Genomic DNA, 22346 nt, shown 5'->3' on the forward strand with positions numbered 1-22346 from the left:
ATATATATATATATATATATATATATATATATATAGTTAAATTGGAGATAGTCAAAGGATGGAAGACTCCAGCATTTGTGTGCTTAATGAACTGTTTGATCATGAACAAGTCACTTAAATTCTCTGAGTTTCAGCTTCTTCATCTGTAAGATGAAGATAATCATTTTAATATCTATTTCCTAAAGGTTGTTGTAAGGATCAAATAAAAGAATGCTTGCCAAGTGTTTGTAAATCTTCAACGTGCTAACGATAGCTTGTCAGTTCTTATTGGTTTCTGTGGCTGGTATTTGGTAGAGAAAGGGAATACTTTGAGAAATGCCACACTTCTTGTTGGGGGATTGGGAAGAGCACAAAAGAAGAATCTGTGAAGGCTTCCTAGAGGCTGTGGGACTGGACCTCCTGAGCTTTGAATGATGGATCAGACTTTTATAGGGAGGAGGGTATTGGCGATGAGAATAGGTTCAGTGGTAGGGATGACAGAAAATGATGGATCAGTTGTATAGGGGAACACCATGCTATGCTGGTATCTTATAGGACTTGAAGCATCTTAACTACAGGATTAGCCATGCTGGATGCTCTCCTCCCAAGGCCCCAAAGAGATTTGAGGCCAAAGGGGCAGTTCTTTGTCCAGTGAGATCCCCTCTGTGGAGATCAGAGGGTAGATATAATACCTTGGACGTAGCGAGGCACAGGGTGAAGTCTCTAGTTCCCCACAGGTTCATGGTACAGAGGCTAGAGTGTTGGGTTTGTACTGTAAAGTAGAAGATACTACAGCTGGAGGTAGATTGGGGACAGAATGTGGGGAGTCTTGAACACCACGCTAAGGAGTTTGGGTCATGCCAATGAAATGAAGTTTGACAAACATCTTTCAAATGCCTATTATACACAGGGTACTATACTGTACTGGATTCTGAGGACACAAAGAAAACCATCCCTGCCCACCAAGAGCTTGAAGTCTATTAGAAGGGGTCTGAGGAGGACACAAAACATACACAAACAAGTAAATACAAAATATAAGGGATGCAGGGACTATATTAAGGGACTGGTCTATGATTTCACTGGTCTAAGACAGTGGTTACCAAACTTTTTTGGTCTCAGGATCCCTTTTGTACTCTTAAAAATTATTGAGGACCCTCCAAATAGTTTGTGTTTATTGGGATCTTATCTATTGACAGTTGCCCTATCATAAATGAAAATGTTTTAGTATTAATTTAAAATAACTTTGACCTTGTGTACTTCAAGGGTCCCAGACCCCACTTGGAGAATCACTGGTCTAATGAATTCCCAGGTAAGGAAACCCTCCCTACCAGAGCAGGGTAACATTTCCTCTAGAGCGTAGCCTTAAACAATTGCCTGGAGCACTGAGATGTTAACTAATTTGCCCAGGGTCACAGTCAGTATGTGTCAATAGGAAAACTTTATCCCATGTCTTTCTGGCTCTGAGGCCAGCCATCTATCTTCTCTGCCAGGCTTTCTTGAAGCCATTACAAGCTAATTTCTGAAGGGAGAGAGGTCTGTGTGCCCTGGGGAGCCATTGGAAAGGTGCTGTGGATGGAGTGTTGGGTGTTCTTGAGATCTCTGAGGCAGTGAAGTTCCTGAGATCTCTGAGTCCTCTTTTTGTTCAGGCAGGGCTGTTTTGACATTTGATCACAGAGCTGGTTTTCCCTAATGTTTATGCCTTCTAATTCTGTGTATCCTCTGTGTTTGCATGTATTCTCCTCCAGGATGGTGCCCATCACAGACCAAATACTGAGGGTGCTGAGGCTTGAGAAGACCTCCTTCCGCACCTATGCCATCTCTGCTCTCCTCTTGTCCCTGCTTTTCATCTTTTTCCGCTTCCTCGTGAAGGTCTTCCAGATATGCCATAAATTTCACATCACCTGCCAACGATTGCGCTGCTTCCCTCAGCCCCCTCGGAGGAGTTGGCTCTTGGGCCATCTGGGGATGGTGAGTGCTGGTCTTGGGATAGGGAAGGGGGATGCTCCTCCAAGAAAAGAGTAGGCAAATGTATCCTTTGGAATTCACCCCCATCTCAAGCAAACTTCCCAGTCACCTACCCTTTGCAGCCCAAAATTATATGACTTTTCCCCGATAGCACTGCCTCGACCTATGAATGACTTCATGTTTTATAGTTGACTAGTGTTGTCCATCCTCCCTCTCCCTTCCAGCATGATGACAGGAGTAGAGCTGGGTTGGAGGATGATAATAGTATAGTGGAAAGAACTTTGGATTTGGAGTGAGAGGAACTGGGATCCTATCCTGTCTCTCCCCCTTTTGGAAAGTCATTTGGTCTCTTTGGACCTCAGTTTCTTCATTGTAAAATGATGCAGTCGAACTAGGTTCCTTCTGATATCCTCTGTAGTCATACATCTATTGCCCTTTGACTTTTCCCAAGATGGATAGATGGAAAGTTGGTCTTGGAGTCAGGAAAGGAGAAGTAGGGAGAAGATGTGGGCGGGCTTCAAGTCCCCTTGCTTGACATCTCCTGGCTGTATGGCCCTTGGTGAGTCACTTACCCTCTCATTTTCCCAGGGAAACTCTCTTAAGACCAAGTGTCTGGATGGTTGCTGACATTTCTATAGAGAATAGTTTTCATTCCTGTGGAAAAATTTCCCAACCTTAGTTCAGGATCCAAGTGAAATAATTTATCCAGATCACCCCCCCCCCGGAGGGAAAAAATCCTCTTCTTCACTTTATGCTGACCCAGTGTTGGGCAAATCCCTTTCTGTAAGCCTCAGTTTTCTTCCCTGTAAAATGAAGAGGGGGTTGGACTATGAGGTCACAACCATCCCTGACATCCTGTGATGCTAGGTACTTGATAAATAATTAGGGACCTGTCTTGAAAGCCAACCCATCCCCCAGATCCTAATGTTCTCCCTTCGTGGATTTTTTTTTCATTCTATATACATTAGAGAGATACCTAAATATGTCCATGTGGATTTCTGTTTAGAATGCAAACTCCTGAAAAAAGGGCCTGTTACACTTTTGTCTCGGTTACTCCAGTATTCCTCAGCATGGTGCCTGGCACATATTAATTATTACATACTTAATTATTATAAATAATTTATGCTCATGTTACTAACAAATTATATTAATTTTATTATATAATTATGTGCTTAATTAACGCTCATTGATTGATTGATTGATTGCTGGGGAACCTGAGTTTTGGCACTGGGCAAAATGAGCTGAGAACATCATAGGCTTATTATCCCTTAAGGGCCAGCTAATGACTATCCTTGTTGGCTGGTCTCGAGAGTGGCAGAGGGTGAGGGACAGAACTGGGGCCTGGTCTGAGTCAAGTGGGGGGAGACCTCTTCTAGGGGAGTTCAGACAGCAGATGCAGGAGACTAGCTCAGGCCTCGCCATGGCCAGCTGCCCGGAAGTGGCTAGGCAGCAGTCCAGAAGGCAGGCAGCCAAAGCAAATCATTATTACATTATTGATATTCATTATGGAGGGCATTTTAATAAAATGTACACACGCTTTAGTAAGTGATGAATGGGCTGGAGAGGAAAGTTGGGATGACAGGTTATGAGAACATGGAGCTGTTAACCGTGATTTCTCCATTTTCTAGGGACTAGCATCATGGATGAGTTGAGTTTTTCTTCTTCCTCCTGGTTAGTGAGGACTCAGACACAGATCTGCCATGCTCTGCTTTTGCTCCAAAGCTTGCAATGGCTCTCTATTATTTACCCTTTAGTCTGGCACTCAAGGCCTTCTGCATTCTGGTACTACTACCTCTTTCTAACCTCATCGCCCTCTATTTCTCTACAATATGTATTCCTGTAATGCCCAGGGATGGAGCAGCTCCCAAGTTGCGAAGGCCTTTCCTCTCTTTTTATCTCTGCCTGTCAAAATCTTTATTCATTCCTCTTCAGGGGAAACAGATTCATCATGAGACCTGCTCTGACCCATCCTGGTGATAGGGTTCTCTTCTTCCTCATTCTGATAAAGGATAAATCACTTTTCTCTACTTTTCTCTACATTTAGTAAAAGATGGAGGTGAGGATGGGAAGGAAGAATTCTGATCAACCCCATCCTCTTACATTTGGAAAAGTCCCTTTTTATTGAAACATTCTATTTAATTCAATTTAATGGGACACATACACAGAAAGTAGCAGGATGGGAAAAAGTGTTATCCTATTGGTTTTAGCTTTGCAGATGAGGAAACTGAGTCTTAAGTGACTTGTCCAAGGATAGACATGTCATGGTCAGGAATTCAATTTAACACTGACTCCAAATTCAGAACCCTTTCATCTCCATCATACTCCTTTATGATTTGTGAAGAGGGAGAAGAATAGATGTGGGGAGACCTATTAGAAGACCATTGGAATAATTCAGGAGACAACATGGAAGGAGAATTCAAATTGGTCTGCTTGGCCCCAGAGGGCTAAACAAGGAAGAAAATGAGTGAGAGGAAAAAAGGAAGGTTTATATTGGCATAAAGGAAATGTTCTTAACCTTGTTTGAGTAGTCAACCTGTTTGGAAGCCTTTGGGGCTATAAACACCTTTGTAGAATCATGCTTCTTCTTTTTTTAAACCCTTACCTTCTGCCTTGGAATCAATACTAGGTATTTGTTCCAAGACCAAAGAATGGTAAGGGCTAGGCAATGGGGGTCAAGTGCCTTGCAATGGGGGTCGCACAGCTAGGAATTGTCTGAGGCTAGATCTGAACCTAGGACCTCCCATCTCTAGACCTGGCTCTCAATCCACTGAGCTACTCACCTGTCCCTGAAAAAAATAAAAATTGATAGAAATGCTAACATTTCAGTTCAAGATTACTTAACTAATTATCAGATAGCATTAATGAAAATAAAGATATAATTTTTTTCCCCATACAAATTCATGGACCTCCTAAAATCTAGGTTAAGAATCCTTAACATAAGGGAGAAATTTCCAAATAATAATAACTATTCAGAAGTGTAACAGGTTTCTTTGGAAGTTTGGTGGGCTCTCCACCTCTGAAGATCTCTAAGGGAAGATGACATGATCACTTGGTAGGCATAGTGTTTGGGTAGAGGAGCCGCCTGCCTGTTCAGGGATAGATGAGTTAGAAGTAACGCCAAGCTCTTACAAGGTTGGAAAGTCTCTTTCAGCTCTAGTTCTTTAATTCTACACACAGAGATACATAATTCACATCAACACACAGACCCTACCAACAGTAAGAGAAAGAATTTCATTTCTTCACTGAGCCAAAGTGGTTTTGGATAAACTTTTAAATCCCAGATCCCACTTCTCCACCCACTGATGCCTCATTAGGACTTGGAATTGAGCCTGCTTCCTCAGAGGTTGTAACAATAGCTACCCAAGCTAGCAGGTCCAACTTAGCAAATGCTTTTCAGGATTAAGGCGGCTCTGAAATTTGTGTCTGTCATAAAATTTAGTCCAGATAATTGCAGACGCTCATCATCAAATGATTGACTAGATGGGCTCCTTTTTTTTTCTTTTTTAGAAACAATAACTTGCAAGGGTAGCTACTAAGGTATGAATGGGTTGCTGTCAACATAGGTGGAAGGGAGTGTCCCCACTAAAGAAATCACATTTCCTTGACACGAGATCCCAGAGCTAGAAGCCAGGTGCACACTTGAAATGTAAAGAGAGGCAACTGGTTGGCATAGTAGATAGAGTGCCAGCCTTGAGTCAGGAAGAACTGTGTTAGCTAGTGTTAGGAGGAAATTAGAAAATTATATATTTAATGTAGGATAACACTCAGGCTGTCTCAAAAGAGCTATTTCCTCCTAACACTAGTGTCTGAAGCCAGATTTGAACTCAGGAAGATGAGTTTTCCTGACTCCAGACTTGGGGTTCTATCCACTGCACCGCCTAGCTGCTCTTATACCAAAATATATAAGAAATAGTTGCCTGTCCTCAAAGAGCTTACAGTCTAGTAGGTGGGATTCATTATTTTTTTTTCAATTCAACATTTATCAAGTGGATGTCAGTGATTTTTAAGGAACAGATGGGAATTTGAGGGTCATAGAGAGAATTCTAATTCAGTTCAATAAAATTTTATTGAACACGTGCAGAATGCTTGGCACTATAGCAGGCACTTAATAAATACTTAATAAAAAGTTTTTATATAAATAAAAGCTTAATAAATTGACTATAAGGAACTGCTCATTGCTATATATATGTACATATATATACATATATATATATATATACACATGTGACAAATATGATGAAGGGGCTAGACTAGATGAACTCTGAGGCTCCTTCCACTTGTGTATTTATGAATTTTTGAACCTTTACATGTGAGCTCCCTGAGAATCAAGACTGTTTTATATTTTGTCTCTTGTATCTTGAGAATTAAAAAGAAAAAAGTGGCCAGTTTTGTATCAATCACTGCTGACCTGTATGTCTACTCTTCCCTCTCCCCAAAATATTTAAGAGAATCACCAATAAAGGAATCAAGGGTGACCTCAAAAATATATTAGTAGGGAATTGGAAAGCTTTTGAAAACAATTATCAATGATAGACAACAATTTTTGTTTTTATTAAGTCATTTTTCAGTCGTGTCTGATTCTCCTGACCCCACTTGGTATTTTTGTGGCAGAGATACTAGAGTGGTTTGCCATTTCTTTCTCCAGCTTACTTTGAAGATGAGGAACTGAGGCCAATAGAGTTAGGCGATTTGTTCATTGTCATATAGCTAGTGTCAGAGGTCAGATTTAAACTCAGGTCTTCCTGACCCCAGCCTGGTGCTCTATCCACTGTGCCACTTAGCTGCACCAATATTTTTACCATCTCATAATTATCTGAGAGAATATAGCATTTCATTGTGTATATTGCTTGTTGATTTTTTAAAAAGTCATTTGATTCAGTAGAACTTCCTTAGAGATTTAAATCCTACTCCAACAAGATGCTTCAAAATCATTCAAAGATGTAATGACCAAAATTATTCTGCCCAATGGTCCTCTTTAATAAATATCAGGTGAGGCATAGCAGGGAGATGATCACTAGGTAGGGATATGTTTTTATATAGGAATAATGTTATCCATTCTTATATACCCTGGATTAGTCCACGAGCGCCCATTTTACACCAAATATAAAGTGCCTTGAGGCCAAAGACTTACTTTTTTTGTTTTGTTTTGGTATCCTTAGACTAGTTCAGGGTGACTTATACATAGTGATTATTGATTGAATGCTTGTTGAATTGAATAACATGACTGTAATATGGTGCATTTTGAAGGAAGACTAATTTAAAAATACATTATTCCCATGTTAGTAATTAAACCATAGACAATGATTTTCTATATTTTTTTATAATTTGAAAAATAGCGTTTTATTCTTCTAAATGCTGGTGTTGGAGGGAAATCACATTAAAATAAATTCTGTTGATAAAAAAATAAAAACCAAAATAATAAAGGGGTTTTGGCACAAAATGCAGGTGGGCGAAGGAGGGATTGATTTGATTGACTGATTGATTGATTCTAGCATATGATCCTATTTGTTAATGACCCTGTGGCTGATGGCAGTAAAGCCCAGGATATTGTGGACTTCTGGTAGAGATTTATAAACACTCAAAGGAATTTGAAGGCTGTCCATCCACACAGTAAAAGAAACATGTGGATGAAGAATGTCTATTGTTAGAAATTTCTGCATGTATTTGGATGGATACCTAATAGAACTTACACATACATCCTGGGCAGATGGTGCAGGTAGATGATGATCTGTGTCCAGAGTTGAAAAGGAGGGAAGCAGGTGGAAAGGATCAGGTTGAATTGATTTCAGGACATTGTACATATCTTTACAGATCTCAAGTTTCTCATGAAAGTATAAGGAGTGCGTGTGTTGCACCCAGATTTTTTGTTTTTCTTTTTGTTGTTGTTGTTGGGGAGGAAGGGTCCCATGTAGCTTAATGATTATGTTAGTGTGGATTTATCAAAAACACATGTGTAGGGAGGCATGGATGCAGGAGATTGGAGGCTCTTCGTCTTCTGCCGAGAGGGATATTGGACTAAAATTATATCTACATATTGCTAGTTTAGGGAAAATAATTTTTAGTTTCACACCACTTTCTTGATTTCCATCTCTTAACCAGAAAACCTATATCCGATTTTTTCCTTGCCATATTTCTCACCAAAAACCAATTACACAACAGCCATCAAAAGAGTGAATAGACGATAAATCCATTTGTCAAAGACAATAGCAAACAGAAACCAGAGAAGTTGTACGGATAGAATATACCAGACAATACACAGAGTGAATGAGCTCTCCTGGGTGTGAAATATCTTAGCTCAAGTGAGTCTCTAATCTCACTTAAAGGGAAATTCTCCAAAGTCTCCAATGCAGAAAGATGGAAATAGAGATAAGCTGAAGGCATGCTGGGGCTTCTTCCCAGTCTTTCTCTTCCTCTAGGGGGCTTCCCTGAAGAAGACCTGAAATAGCTGGTGTCCTTAGAGGCCAGGAACCCTTCATCTCCCTTAAAAAAACAACCCAAACTGCTCTTTTTTTTCTCACATTCTCTCAAACTCTAAACTTCACCCAGGCCTAGAGCTTTAAGTAATTGCTTCAAATAATCATTCTTTCCATGAATATGGAGAGAATATCATGCAAATGCCAAGGCTCGAGTCCCAGGTTACAAAAGCAAAAGCCCATATTTCCAAATCTAACATTATCAATATTGGTATATGTCAGTAATATGTAGAACTCCACTGTCCTGAAGAGCTGAGAGGAGCATCACCTGTAGGTTAGTGGAAGGGCATCTGATAAGTGAGAGGAAGCTGCAACATAACCAGTGAGGAACACCAAAGAAGAACAGGAGTAAAGGACATTGTCAAGGAATTGTATGACAAGAAGGGAAGATGGGCTGGCCATGTGGCAAAGGCAGGGGACACAATTGGAATGCAAAAAGGTCCCATTGGCACCCTTCCAATGTGGAAAGTGGGGGGAGGTCTCTAGTGAATCTGGTAGCTCTCATATAGCCAGTTTTTGGGTCAGAGTTGCACAGGATGAGCAGGTATACAAGAGTTGAGGCTTGCATCCCAGATGGATGAGGTTACGGATCTACTTGAATATTTGAGTATTAAATCACTTTGAAAAAATAGTAAGCGGCTATCGTATCCAGAGCATTGTACTAATGACTGGGAAAAGGGATAAGACTTTATTAAGTGCCTACTTAATAAAAAAAGTGCCTACTTAATTAAAAAAAAGCCAGGAAGTATGCTAAGTGCTTTATAAATCTCATTTGATCCTCACAACAATACTGGGAAGCAGGTGCTATTATTTTACTTATTTTTACCTTTGATGAGGAAATTGAGGCATCTAGATTAAATTTATGGACATGTCCATATGACAAGTAGTCCAATGACTTGTCCAGGGTTGCACAGTTAGTAAGTATCTGAGATTAGACTTAAACTCAGGTCTTTCTGACCCTAGACTCGGTGCTCTATTTACCTGGAAGACATACCATGTTTGCTTGCTTCAGATAACATAAGATTATAGAATAAAAACTTTTAAAAAGTCACTTTTTAATTTAACTTTATTATTTTATTTTACAGACAAGAAAACTGAGAATCATAAGGTTAAGTGACTTGTCCAAAGCCATATAGAAGTGAGGAACAGATTTGGATTAAATTCCTAAATTCTCTCCTCTCCTTCCTTCCTTCCTTCCTTCCTTCCTTCCTTCCTTCCTTCCTTCCTTTCCTTTTCTTTCTTTCTTTCTTTCTTTCTTTCTTTCTTTCTTTCTTTCTTTCTTTCTTTCTTTCTTTCTTTCTTCCTTTCCTTCCCTTAACTTCCATCTTAGAATCAATACTGTGTATTGGTTCTAAGACAGAAGAGCAGTAAGGGCTAGGCAATGGGGGTCAAGTGACTTGTCCAGTGTCTGAGGCCAGATTTGAACTAGGACCTTCCATCTCTAGGTCTGGCTCTCAATCCTCTGAGCCACCCAGCTGCCCCTGGAACTTCCATTTTCTACTGGAGTATAGGTGGTTGTAATCAGTGGAGGGCATTCTCACCCTAGGAATATCTGAAAAGTGTCAAAATCACAGATTCTTAGTGTATGAGGAACAGAGGAGGACATGTACTTATTCTTTGTAGCTCCTGTGGGTAAAAGTTTTGGGGAAGATTTAGGACTGAAAGGGACCTTAGAAATCAATTTATCCAGTGACTCTGATTTTATAGATAAGGAGAATGAGTATAGAAAAGAGAAGTGAGTAACCAAAGCTCACACAGGGAGTAGTAAGGAGCCCACAAGGAATTGGCACCCAGCTCCTCTGACTTCAGATTTTATTTTTGAATCACTAACCACAAAGAACTCTCTAAAATGGCTAAAGCAACCAAAAAATGGAATGAGTTCCCCTGGGAGGTAAAATGAGAATAAACCTCTAAGGTCTCTCTAAAATGAGAGAACCTCTAAGGTCCTTTCTAATTTTACATTTTCACAGGTTGCCATGGTTTTGTAGCAAGCTCTTATTCCTTAGAAGTATTCAAGGAAGGAAAGAAGAAAACAAGCATTTATTAAGTACCTACTCAGCACCTTACAAATATTATCTCACTTGAACCACACAACATCCGGTGAAATAGGTGTTAATATCATCCTTGCTTTACAATTGAGGAAACTGAGGCAAACAAGTGACTTGCCCAGGGTCATACAGCTAGTAAGTAGGTTGGAACTCTAGTGTACCTGGCTCTAAACTCAGCATCCTTTATCTAATGGGCCACTTTGCTCCCTTGAGAAACTAGGTGACCACACACATGGAATTAGGTGGGAGTTTGGATTGGATGATTTCTAAAGCCTGGTCCAATTTGAGGTTTCTCTGATGAGCTGGGAAAAGGGTGGGGAAGGCTAGAGTCAGCCCCACTCCCCTGAGCCCTGAGGCCTGGAGGAGCTGGTGGCCATATATGTGATTGATTGCAGTACCTGCCCAATGAGTCGGGCCTCCGAGATGAAATGAAGGTCCTCGACAAATTACGCCATGTTGTCCTTGTCTGGATAGGGCCCTTCCTGCCCCTGGTGGTCCTGGTGCATCCCGACTACATCAAACCCCTTCTGGGAGCTTCAGGTAAGTGCAATAACCCTTATATAATAAGAGCAGGCTCACCAGGGCTGGGGTCTTTTTCATTCTCCAGTTTTGCAGTCTCTTCCCTTTATTCTATGGCAAGCTCCCATTTCTCTAACACAGTTCTTCGCCTTTTCTGCTTCATGGACCTGTTTGACAGTTAGTCTGATGAAATCTAAGGATCTCTTCTCAGAATAATATCTTTTGATGCATAAAATAAAACAAAAAGAATCACAAAGGAAGCCACTTCTATTGAAATAGTCTTTTTCTGTTATTTTTATTTCATTATTATTTTTTTCTATTTCTATTAAAGATAATATTTTTCTCATCTAAATTCATGGACCCTCCTGAAATCTATCTGGGTACCCTAGATTAAAAAACTTTCCTCTAAGGTTTTACATTTTTCCAAGTGCTTCCCTCAAAGCAATCCTGTGAAGTTAGAAGGAATGAGTCCCTATCTCTATTTTACAGATGAGGAAACTGAGTCTCAGAGAAGTCCTAGAGTTATAGATTTAACACTCTAAGAAACTTAGAGGGTATCCAGTCCAACCCTCTCCTAGAGACGAGGACAGGTACAGAATAATTAAATGATTTGCCCAGGGTCATGCTAATAAGGGTCTGAAGTGGGATTTGACCCTAGCTCATCCTAACTGGGTGGTCTTTCAGGTTCTTCCCAGGTCTTAATCTATCACCTCATGAAGTGTATCATTGTGCCTGTTTTTAATCTTGTTTGTATTGAAGGAGCTTTGTATTGTTTGTATTGGGGAGCTCATTAGAGTAGGAATTGGACCTGTAGACCTATTTCAAGGCTCTAGGTCACTCTGTACTAGATGTGACTCCTTGGGGATGATTTCCCTTATCTCTGAAAGTGGTGACTGGCCAGGGGAGGAGAGGATAGTGTTCTATTGTCCAGCGGCTCCTCCTCCCAAAGGCCTGGGATCTCTAGTTCCTGTTGTCTCCTTATCTCTTCCTTCCACCTCCTTCCCACTTTGTGGTTGACATAGAAAAGTAAGAAAAGGCTCCATTGTGAAGTTAGTTTGACCTTGAACCCCACTGGCAGAGTGGACTGTGAATTCCAGGGGCCTCTGTTCTTAAGACCTACCCACCCACCAGAGGCCACAGGAAGTGTCTCAATGGACATATTGCCCAAGATGGTTGTTTTGTGTCCCATGTTGTTCAGCCCCATTGCTGAGAAGGAACTCTCTTCCCCCATCCTCAGGTCCCATTGGGCATGCCACTTATTTGCTTCCTATTTCATTGCTCTGGAATTCCACATTTTAGTAGGGACTAGATCTCATTAAGGTTTAGCTCAAGGCCATCTCTTTGGCTTTTCCTGGTTGCTCGACTCCTTTCTTGAAAATCATTTTGTGCTTATATTGCATTTATTTCACTTCATTCTAGCCCAGTTGCACTCCCATTCTCTTACTATGGGGAAACAATGTGGTGCTGTGGGCAAAGAATAAGATGCCATTCTTTATTAGTTCTATGACCTGAAGGTGAAGGTAAACTTTGAAAGTTTATATCCCATCTGTAAAATGTCTGGTAATGGAATTAGATTCTCTTCCTTCCAGCTCTGACATTCTATATCCTAAGGGCCTTCCCACTTCTGATATTCTTTCTTTGTTCTAAGGCTTCTCTCTGTTCTATCATGTCTTCTTTTGTATTTGAATGTTCCTTTTGGTTCTGACATTCTATGTAAGTGTGTTCTGGGTTTTGGGTTCAAATGTTGGATTCAAATCCTGCTTCAGACATTGTGTTTTTTGCATTCCTTTCAAAGCAGGCTTGTTGAGAGTAAGGATTGTTTCATTTTTTTTATATTTGAGTCTGTAAGGGGCAGAATGTAAGGGGTAAAAATAAAAGGGTTGGACTAAATTTATCAGAGTATGGTTGCCAGGAATTAATATATCTCAATCCCAAATGATTTTTTAGCAATTTATTTATAAAAAATAGGGAAAGAGTGAAAGTTGAGAAATGAGAAAGAGGGCAGAGTAAGAAATCTAGCTTAACGAGCTAGACAATTTGCTCAGGCCCTGGCTTACTCCATCAGGGCTCCAGTAGCCCTAGTCAGAGGGCCTAGGGCAGAGGTTGGCAACGTGTGGCTCTTGAGCCATATCTGGCTCTTTTGAGGGTCAGATATGGCTCTTTCTGCAGGAGCCATAAAATCAATTTTTTTTTCAGGCGCTGTTAGAGGAGCCGCACTGTGAGCACTGTACGCCTCTCACGAAATTACATTTTAAAAAATGTGGCATTGATGGCTCTCACAGCCAAAAAGGTTGCTGACCCCTGGCCTAGGGGGTCAATTAAACATGGGTTTTAACCGTGAGGCCTCCTCCTAAATGAGGCTAGTACCTCCAGAACAAGCCAAGGAAGGGAGTCAGCCTTTTTCACTCACCCATGTGGTAGTCCTAATAGAAGAAGTCCTCAGCCAGAGCTCTTCCAGGGTCAAGTTCAAGGTGAAGTTGACAGGGAGTTCTTGCCACTTATAAAGACCATTCCTTTCATCACTTCCTGTGCCTTCCTCCTGCTTTACATGTACCAATTACAGCTAAAACTTTGCTTAGGACTGCCCAGGGTGCAGTCAGTTGATTTTGATTCATCACCTACTAATGCACATGTGGGTCACAGACCTCCCCATACTTAAGGATAAGTGCTATCGCTTTTGGTGATTAAATCTAAAAATGGGCAGGGGAGAGTTAATCCCATCTTCACAGGTCCCTAACTCCTCACTCAGGGTCTGATGTACAATGAATAAATGCTGTTGTTTAATTGATTTCAGTTCTGACACTGTATTCTAAAGTCCATTTTAGCTCTGACAATTTGTGTTCTAAGGGCCTTCCCAGCTCTGCCATCTTATGTTCTAAGGGGCCTTCCAACTCTGACATTCTCTGGGCTAAGGTCTCTTCTAGCTTCAACATTCTGGGTTCTTGGGGACTTCCAGTGCTGACTCTCTGTGACCTGAAGTGCTCTCCACCCCTTAGCTTTGACATCCTCTGTTCTAAGACCTCTCTTTCAATGTTAACATTTTGGATTCTTAAAGACCCCTCAATCTTTAATGTTCTCTGTTCTAAGGTCCCTCCCAGCTTCAATATTCTATGTTTTGTGATCCTTTCTGGCTCTAGCTGTCTATAATTCTATTTCTAGGTCCATGTTAAAAAACTCCAGGTGCACTGTCTCTCTGCTCTGCTCTAGGAACATGGGTTGCTTAGGGATGAGCAGCCCAGTTTTACAGAAGTAACTTTCTTTCCCAGATTGACCTAGTTTCCTAAGCTAGCCTGGGAAGTATTGGATGCAGACTTGGTGGAACCCCAAAGCCCAGCCTCAGGAGGATGTCCCCAAATATAAATGACTTCACTTCTTAGATAGCAATGAATTCCCTAGGTTCTCTGGTTTTGATAGGAATCCCTTATGGTATCTTTCATATTTGGGAAAATTATTTCATCTCCATGACCTGAAAGATGAATGTATATGGTAGAAGAGTCCTGAGTTCAAATCCTGTCAAATACTTATTGCCTATTCCAAATCCTTTAATTTGTTAGTACATTACAGATCTTTTCTTCTTATTGGAACTTAAAAAACATAGATGATACTCCTTCATGAGGTTGTTTTGAGAAAAGTATTTTGTAAACCTTAAAGCAGAATGTGAATACAGATTGAGACTATTTCCTATTGGATCCTTACAATGGACTCCTGAGAAGAGCTAGGGAGGAATTCTATCTTCAGACTCAGAGAGAGACTCAGAGAGATGATATGCCAGTGCCAGAGCTAGAATTTGGTTTAACAAACAATTATCAAGTACCTCTTATGGACAAAATGTTGTTTTTCTATACTCACTGCTTCTATCAACTAAAAACCTAAGCCTTTGTACTTTTCCTTGCTGTTGACTAAGTGGAACTGGGTGTGTTGGGATGAGTATATTCCAAGATGATGGAGCAATCCAGGACCAGAGATTGCTGCTGGGGTGGGCCTGTTTGAGGTCTCAGTGAGTCAGTACAGAAAACAGGAATGAAGTCTGGGTGTCCTGGCCGGAGGCTTCTATGTGCAATGCCTTAGGCCCATTGTGGGGCCACCCATCCAGAGCCCCACCCTCCATGCTTAGCTCATGTCCTAACTGGCTCCAAGGATAGACACTAGTTAAACAGGAATTGGGTCATAGACCAACACCATAATCTCCAGATAAATTATATTTTTTCAATTCATTGGGCAAGGTCTCCTCTAGTTTCATTTTGATTTTCTGACGTATCATTATCATCTGGAAGTGTCCTTAGATTCTTTGGACCACATATATACACAAATGTATATGGCGGTAAGAAGTATCATTGGATTGAACTTGAAAAGAAGTCTTTAGTAGAGTGTCCCAAGGATCTAAGCTTGGCCCTATGCTGCTTAACATTTTTACCAATGACTTGGATGAAGATATTTTTTTATTTGGGGTCCACAAAGTCTACAAATAGCTTTCAAGAATTCCATGAACTTGGATGGTGAAACAAATTATATCTTTATTTTCTAAGTGAAATTTAGCTTTAGATTTATATTATATATAATATTTTATTTGTTTATTATAAATATATAGAATTATATATTTTTATGTTATATATAATATTTATTATTATAGAATGTAGGCAATAAAATATTATTCTTCCAAGGGGTCACCAGACTTATCAAAGAGGTCCATGAAACAAAGGTGAAGAACCTTGGGCATAGAGGTCATGCTTATCACATTTGCAGAAGACCAAATGCTGAGAAAGATCGCTATCATGGATGACATAGTCAGGATGGGCTATCTCAGAGATAAAGTTGTTCCATTTTGTTTTAATTTTGGGTCCCATGTCTCCAAATGGTTTAGGGTCTTAGAGCAGAGAGGTGAGAATTTTGAGACTCTTGATGAAACTGAATGGGGATAAATGAAAAGTCCTTTACATCGGTTAAAATCTTGCCATTCCTCTCTCTTGTACCTGATCCTTTCTCTCAACTCATACAGCCACCACCTTAGTTCAAACCCTTCTCACCTCTCACATAGATTGTGGCAACACCTTCCTAATTGGTCTTGTGGCCTTAAGTCTCTGCCCACTCCATTCCAGCCTACGTTTTGTTGTTGTTATTGTTGTTCAGTTGTTTCACTCATGTCTGACTCTTTGTGACCCCATTTGGGGGTTTTCTTGGCAAAAATGCTGGAGTGGCTTGCCATTTCCTTCTCCAGTTCCTTTTACAAATAAAGAAACGAAGACAGTGTTAAGTAACTTGCCTAGGGTCACACAGCTGGGAAGCCTCTAAGGCCATGTTTGAGCTCAGATCTTGACTCCAGCTCTGGTTATCTATCCACTGTACTGTCTAGCTTCCTTCAACCTCCATACTGCTACCAAAGTAATTTTCCTTCAGCACTAATACTAATTATTCAGTCTCTCTCCCAGCCAGTCCACTGCCATTGCCCTCTATTGCCTCTAGGATCTCAGCTAAGCTCTTCTGTTTTGCTTTTAAAGCCCTTTACAACTTGGACTCAACTTGCTTCTCCAGCCTTCATGGATATCCCTTCCCTTCCAGCCCTGTGTGATTTAGCCAAATTTGCTTTCCCTCTGTTCCTCACCTCTCAGCCCTCATCTCTTGTCCTTCTTGCCTTTGTATTGGCTGTCCCTCGTGCCTCTGATAAGCCTTTGTTATCTCTCCTTTTTAGAGTTTCTTTCTTTCTTCAAGATCATTTTAGCCATGGCCTTCTGTATGAGGTCTTTTCTGATTCACTGAACTGCTTGCTAGTATGTGTGTATATTTAAAGCACATAATCCCTATTTTACTTATGGAGAAATAATTGAGCCTCAGAAAGTTCACAGGGTAATAGATTTAGGGTTCTACACTACTTCTATTGTATATATAATATATGCTATGTATGATACATATATTATTATATATTCACATAATATATGCAATATATGCATATATGTTTATCTTTCAGTCTCTCTCTGTCTGTCTTTGTCTGTCTGTCTTTGTCTCTCTCCTCTAGAATATTAGCTTCTTTCCAGTAGCGATTCTTTCATTCTTTATATTTATAGTTCCACCACAGAGTCTGGCACATAATGAAAATAACTAACATTTATATAGTGCTTTAAGGTTTTGCCAACTATTTTACAAATGTTATCTCACTTAAATTTCACAGCAACCCTGGAAAAGAGGTGCTGCTATCACCTCCATTTTATAGATGAGAAAACTGAGGGAGACAGAGATTGATTGAATTACCCAGGTCACATAGCTAGGAAGTGTCCAAGGCTGGATTTGAACTGAGGTCTTCCTGACTCCAGGCTTGGCGCTCCATCCACTATACTACCTAGCTGCCTCTGCAAAACTTATATTTTATATTACATTTTAAGGTTTGTAAAGCACTTTAGTATTATTATCTCATTGGATCCTCATAGCTATCCTGGGAGGTAGGTGCTATTATTTCCCCCATTTTACAGATGAGGAAACTGAGGCAGAGAGATTAAATGACTTGCCCAAGGTCACACAGTATCTGAGGCTGAATTTGGGCTTAGGTCTCCCTGCCTCAAGGTCAGTGCTCTTCCTAAGTGCTTGATAACTGATTAAAAATCGGTTGCACAAGTCCAGGATGGAGACAAGGGCTTCAAGTAAAAAAGATGTGCAGGCTTTAGGGTCCAGTGGGATTGGTGAGAAGAGGTACTACGACATGAGAGCCAGAATGGCCAATGCTGCTCTAGGCTGTGTTCTGGATGGAAGGAAAGAAACGCTTATTTTGGGCTTATTATGTGCCAGGCACGAGGCTTAAGGAGGGAAGACAATACACAAGAGGGAACTGAAAAAGGTGGAGGAGGAGATGAAGGTCCACAGTGCAGAGGCATAGTCCTGAGATCCAGAAAGTCGAGAACAGGATTGGGAAAAGGAATGAATGAAAGCAGGTTAGCCTGGGCCCATTCAAAAAATGGAGGAGGCTGGAGGAATTCACCAATGGGAGGAATTGGGGCATGCCTTTGGAGGGTGAGCAAGTGATGGGAGAGCTAGGATGATTCATCAGGAGGAGGAAGCCTCCTGAAGGTCCTGAAGAAAGTTCAAGGGTGGTACAGAAGGAGAAACATGTTTCCGTAGTCCTGAAGGTCAGGACTAGGACCAAGAGGGAAATGTTCTGGGCATGGTGTCCAGATAGCAACGATAGTCTCCTTACTTTTCTGTTACTCAGATTTGAATATGATGCTCATAATGTAGTAACTAGCAGCTATAGCAAATAGATCATTTGGCCTGGAGGCAGGAAGAAGTGAATTTAAATTTTGGCTTGGACAGTTCCTACTTGTGGGACCCTGGGCAAGTGACTTAACCTCTGTCTCCCTCAGTTTTCCCATCTGTAAAATGGGGGTAATAGCGGCACATTTTTTCCAAGGTTGTTCTGAGGATCAAATGAGGCATCTGTAAAGTTTTTAAAACAGAATAGTAGAGTTTAACTTTAGTAAGGTTCCCTCATGGAACATAACAGGTGCTATTGTTATTATCAGATGTGGCATATTTTGGATTTCTTTTAACCCATACCTTCTGTCTTTTTTTTTTAACCTTCTGTCTTGGAATCAATACTGTGCATTGGCTCTAAGATAGAAAAGTGATAAGGGCTAGGCTATGGGGATCAAGTGACTTGCTGGGAAGTGTCTGAGGCCAGATTTGAACCTTGGACCTCCCATCTCTAGGCCTGGCTCTCAATCCACTGAGCTACCCAACTGCCCCCAGATATGACATATTTTGGGAAGGATATTGAAGGGTTGGTGTGTGAGTGAAAGAGGATGGCCAAGAGGTTGATGGGCCTCGAGACTATGCCAGATGAGGACCTGTTGAAGGAAATGTGGATGTTTAGGCTGGAGAGGATTAGATTTATTGAGGACAGGAAAGCTGTCTTTAAAAAATAGGAGGGATTGCTACTGAGAGAGTCATTGACCAAATTAATTCATATTTACTGGCCTATTAATAAATTAATATTAATACCTGGGAAAAAAAGTGAGGGATTGTCACAAACAGAATGGACTGGATTTGCTCTACTGGGACCCAGTTAGAGGATGCAGCTGGTAGCATGAGTGAGGTTTGTAGGGAGAGAGATTTCAGGGAAGCATCTTCTAACAAGTATGGGTAGCTGGTTGTGGAATAGATTGCCTCAGAGGATGGTGGGTTTTCTTTCACTGAAAGCCTGCAATCAGAGCCTGGATACTCAATTGTTAGGGACATCTCAAAGGGGATTCTTGTTTGGGCATGGATGTGATTGGAAGGCAGCTGAGGTCCCTTGCCATTCTGAGAATCTGATTCTAGAACTCTAAATGAAGCCCCTTTTGGAAAACTCTTGTTGAGGTTTCCTTTGAAAGTGAGACAAAGAGAGAGTCATTCTCCTTCAGCCACATCCTTCTCTTTCCTCTAGTAGGTCTACTGATGTTTTACTCTGTGTTCACCTCCATGTGTTCTTCTTAAATTGTGTCATTGCTCCTTCCTCCAAGGAAGGAGGCCTTTACCTTGGTGGCTTCTGGATTTTCTTTCTTCTTTGCCCACTCCCAGCTTTTCCTTTACTCATATTGATCCCAGCCATCAATCAAGTCATCAGTTAATAAACAAATATTTATTAAGCCACTACTGTATGCCAGATACTAGGTAGGTACTGTGGTACAAAGACAAAAATGAGGCAATTCTTCATAATAATAATATTATCATTAACATTATTAATAATGTCAACAATTAACATTAGTTTTATTATTGTATTATTTTATGTATTAGATATTATTAATATGTATTTTATTATTACATTAATTATTAACATTATTAACAATATTAATAATAAATGCTGCTGATTGGCCACAATCATTGATCTTTTGAAAAATTATCAAACATTTATTTTTCTCCTTTTTTCAATTCCCTTCCTTCCATTAACCATCAACCTCCTCTTATTGCCCTCCCAAACACAAAAACAATATCCTTGTACAAATTTGCATAGTCAAGCAAAACAAATTCTATATTGGAGATATGCTAATAGGTTTCTAATTATGCATATTTAGTCAAGCATCTCTCTGTCTGAAAGTAGGTAACATTCTTTACTGGACCTCTGGAATAATGGTTGTTTATTGTATGAATTACAGTTCTTAAATCTTTCAAAATTGTATGCTTTTGGGGCAGCGAGGTGGCTCAGTGCATTGAGAGTCAAGCCTAGACACAAGATGTCCTGGTTTCAAATCTGGTCTCAGACATTTCCTAGCTGTATGACCCTGGGCAAGTCACTTAACCCCCATTGCCCAGCCCTTACCACTCTTCTGCCTTAGAATTAATTTGGTTCTAAGAGAAAAGGTAAGGGTTTTTCTTTTAAATAGTTTGCTTTTATAAAGTTGTTGTCATTATGCAAATTGTTCTTCCAGTTTTGTTCTCTTCATGTTTCTTTGGATACAAGTCTTCTCAGTTTTCTCTGCACTGCCTCTTTCATCTTTTCTTACAGCACAACTGTATTCCATTATATTCATATACTCTAATTTGTTTATCCATACCCCAGTCTACAGGCATCTCCTTAGTTTCCAGTTCTTTGACATCATAAAAGAGCGGCTATAAATATAAAATATTAAAGAGCTGCCATAAATATTTCAGCCATTTTTCTCTTTCTTTGATCTCTTTGGGGATACTGACCTGGTGGTGGTATCACTAGGTCAAAGGATATGCAACAGTTTAATAACTTTGGGGTCATGGTTCCAAATTGCTTTCTTGAATCTGCCCATTATTCTTTATTGCTGAGAGCCCCATGTGTTTAGGATAGACTAAGGGTATATTTGATATTACCACTGGTATTGGGATGGAAAGCAAGCAACTCTGTGGGGTTCCTGCCAGTGACTGCAAGAGCTTAGTGGAAATCTAAAATATCTTTTTACCTTCCTTTTCAAAAATAAAACACTGTTTCCTAAAATGGTACCACAAAATACATTTTTTCCTTTATCAAAGATTTGATGAGTTATATTAATTTTATTTAAAATTAAAATGCTATTTTTTCTTGTCAGAAGAACATATCTAAAATGATATTGTGGAATTTTAGTATTCACTGTTCACTGTTGCAACCACTCTGTTGATTAAATCAATATATAACTTCTGACTTGGAATTCTAAATACTCCATCTTGAGATCTAAAAATTCACTGCATCTTAAGATTTGCCAGTGATCTAAGTCTAAGTCAAACTATCAGTTTGGATTTAAGGGCATGGGATTTTTTTTGGAGGGGTGGGAAGAGGGAAGAGTGGAAATTAAGGAAACCAATCTAGAGGTGGATAGAGAGACTATTGTTAAAGATGGGGAATCTACCCAAGCAGAGCTGGCCGGGCCTGCGTGTCTAGTGAAGATGGAGGACTTGGAAGCCATAGGATTTAGATCTTAGATCTGTGATAGAATCCTCAGACACTTCTTATTCTTTCCCCACAGCGGCCATTGCTCCAAAGGACAAGCTCTTCTATGGTTTTCTGACACCCTGGCTGGGTGAGTAGGGGGGAAATCTAGGAAATCTCTGCCTCAGGAGAAAGAGATTGGTCAGGGAGGTGGGACAATAAGGGATTTTAGGGGAGGAACAGGTATGTTGACATCTTACTGACTCAAGATGGCAGCATGTGTCCTTTGGGAAACTGAATTCCGTGACACTTGCCTGTTTTCCTCTTCTTCTCTCTTACCAGGGGATGGGCTATTGCTGAGCAAAGGAGAAAAATGGAGCCGCCACCGGCGCCTGTTGACTCCAGCTTTTCATTTTGACATCCTCAAACCTTACATGAAGATCTACAACCAATGCACGGACATCATGCATGTGAGTCTTCTTTCTGTTCCCTGGAAGCAGTAGCATGTTGGTCTTGGAAAACCAAGACCCTGCACTTGAATCTTGGCTCTGCCCCTTCTATATGGGTGACTTTTGGACAGCCACTTTGCATCTGTGGGCCTTGTTTCCTACTCTGTAGAATGGAGGAGGGGTGAACCTGATGATTTCTTTTTAAGGTCCTTTTCAGTTTTAAATCCATGATTCTGTGGTCCTCTCCTTTAGACACTTCTTTCTACCCAATCCTGTACCCATTCCTTTCACCCTTTCTGGGTCTTGGTGGATACTATACTATGCTCTGGCTTGCTGCTATTGGGCTTGGGTACCATTGTTGGCAGGAGACTGATGATACTGCCTTTCTTTTGGACAGGCCAAGTGGCGTCGTCTGACTGCTGGGGCCACCACCTCCCTGGACATGTTTGAGCATGTTAGCCTCTTGACCTTGGATAGTTTACAGAAATGTGTTTTCAGCTATAACAGTGACTGCCAGGAGTGAGTAGTTAGCTTCTGGTCCTAGCTGTCCAGGGGGAACTTGCTAATTGGGAATAAGGAT

The 22346-nt window shown here is 40.6% G+C and overlaps 1 protein-coding gene across 1 annotated transcript in view; it reads left to right on the forward strand.

The window, feature by feature from the left end:
- Window positions 1–22346, forward strand: part of LOC123232180 (cytochrome P450 4F22) — a 62241-nt gene that overhangs the window by 23879 nt on the left and 16016 nt on the right. The window contains exons 2-6 of the mRNA XM_044658553.1: window positions 1725–1947; window positions 10861–11005; window positions 21415–21468; window positions 21660–21787; window positions 22164–22285. Coding sequence (XP_044514488.1) covers window positions 1726–1947; window positions 10861–11005; window positions 21415–21468; window positions 21660–21787; window positions 22164–22285 — 671 coding nt within the window. The 5' untranslated portion in view covers window position 1725. The remainder of the gene's footprint in view (window positions 1–1724; window positions 1948–10860; window positions 11006–21414; window positions 21469–21659; window positions 21788–22163; window positions 22286–22346) is intronic.

This window comes from Gracilinanus agilis, chromosome 1 (genome assembly GCF_016433145.1).
Source record: "Gracilinanus agilis isolate LMUSP501 chromosome 1, AgileGrace, whole genome shotgun sequence".
NCBI lineage: Eukaryota > Metazoa > Chordata > Mammalia > Didelphimorphia > Didelphidae > Gracilinanus > Gracilinanus agilis.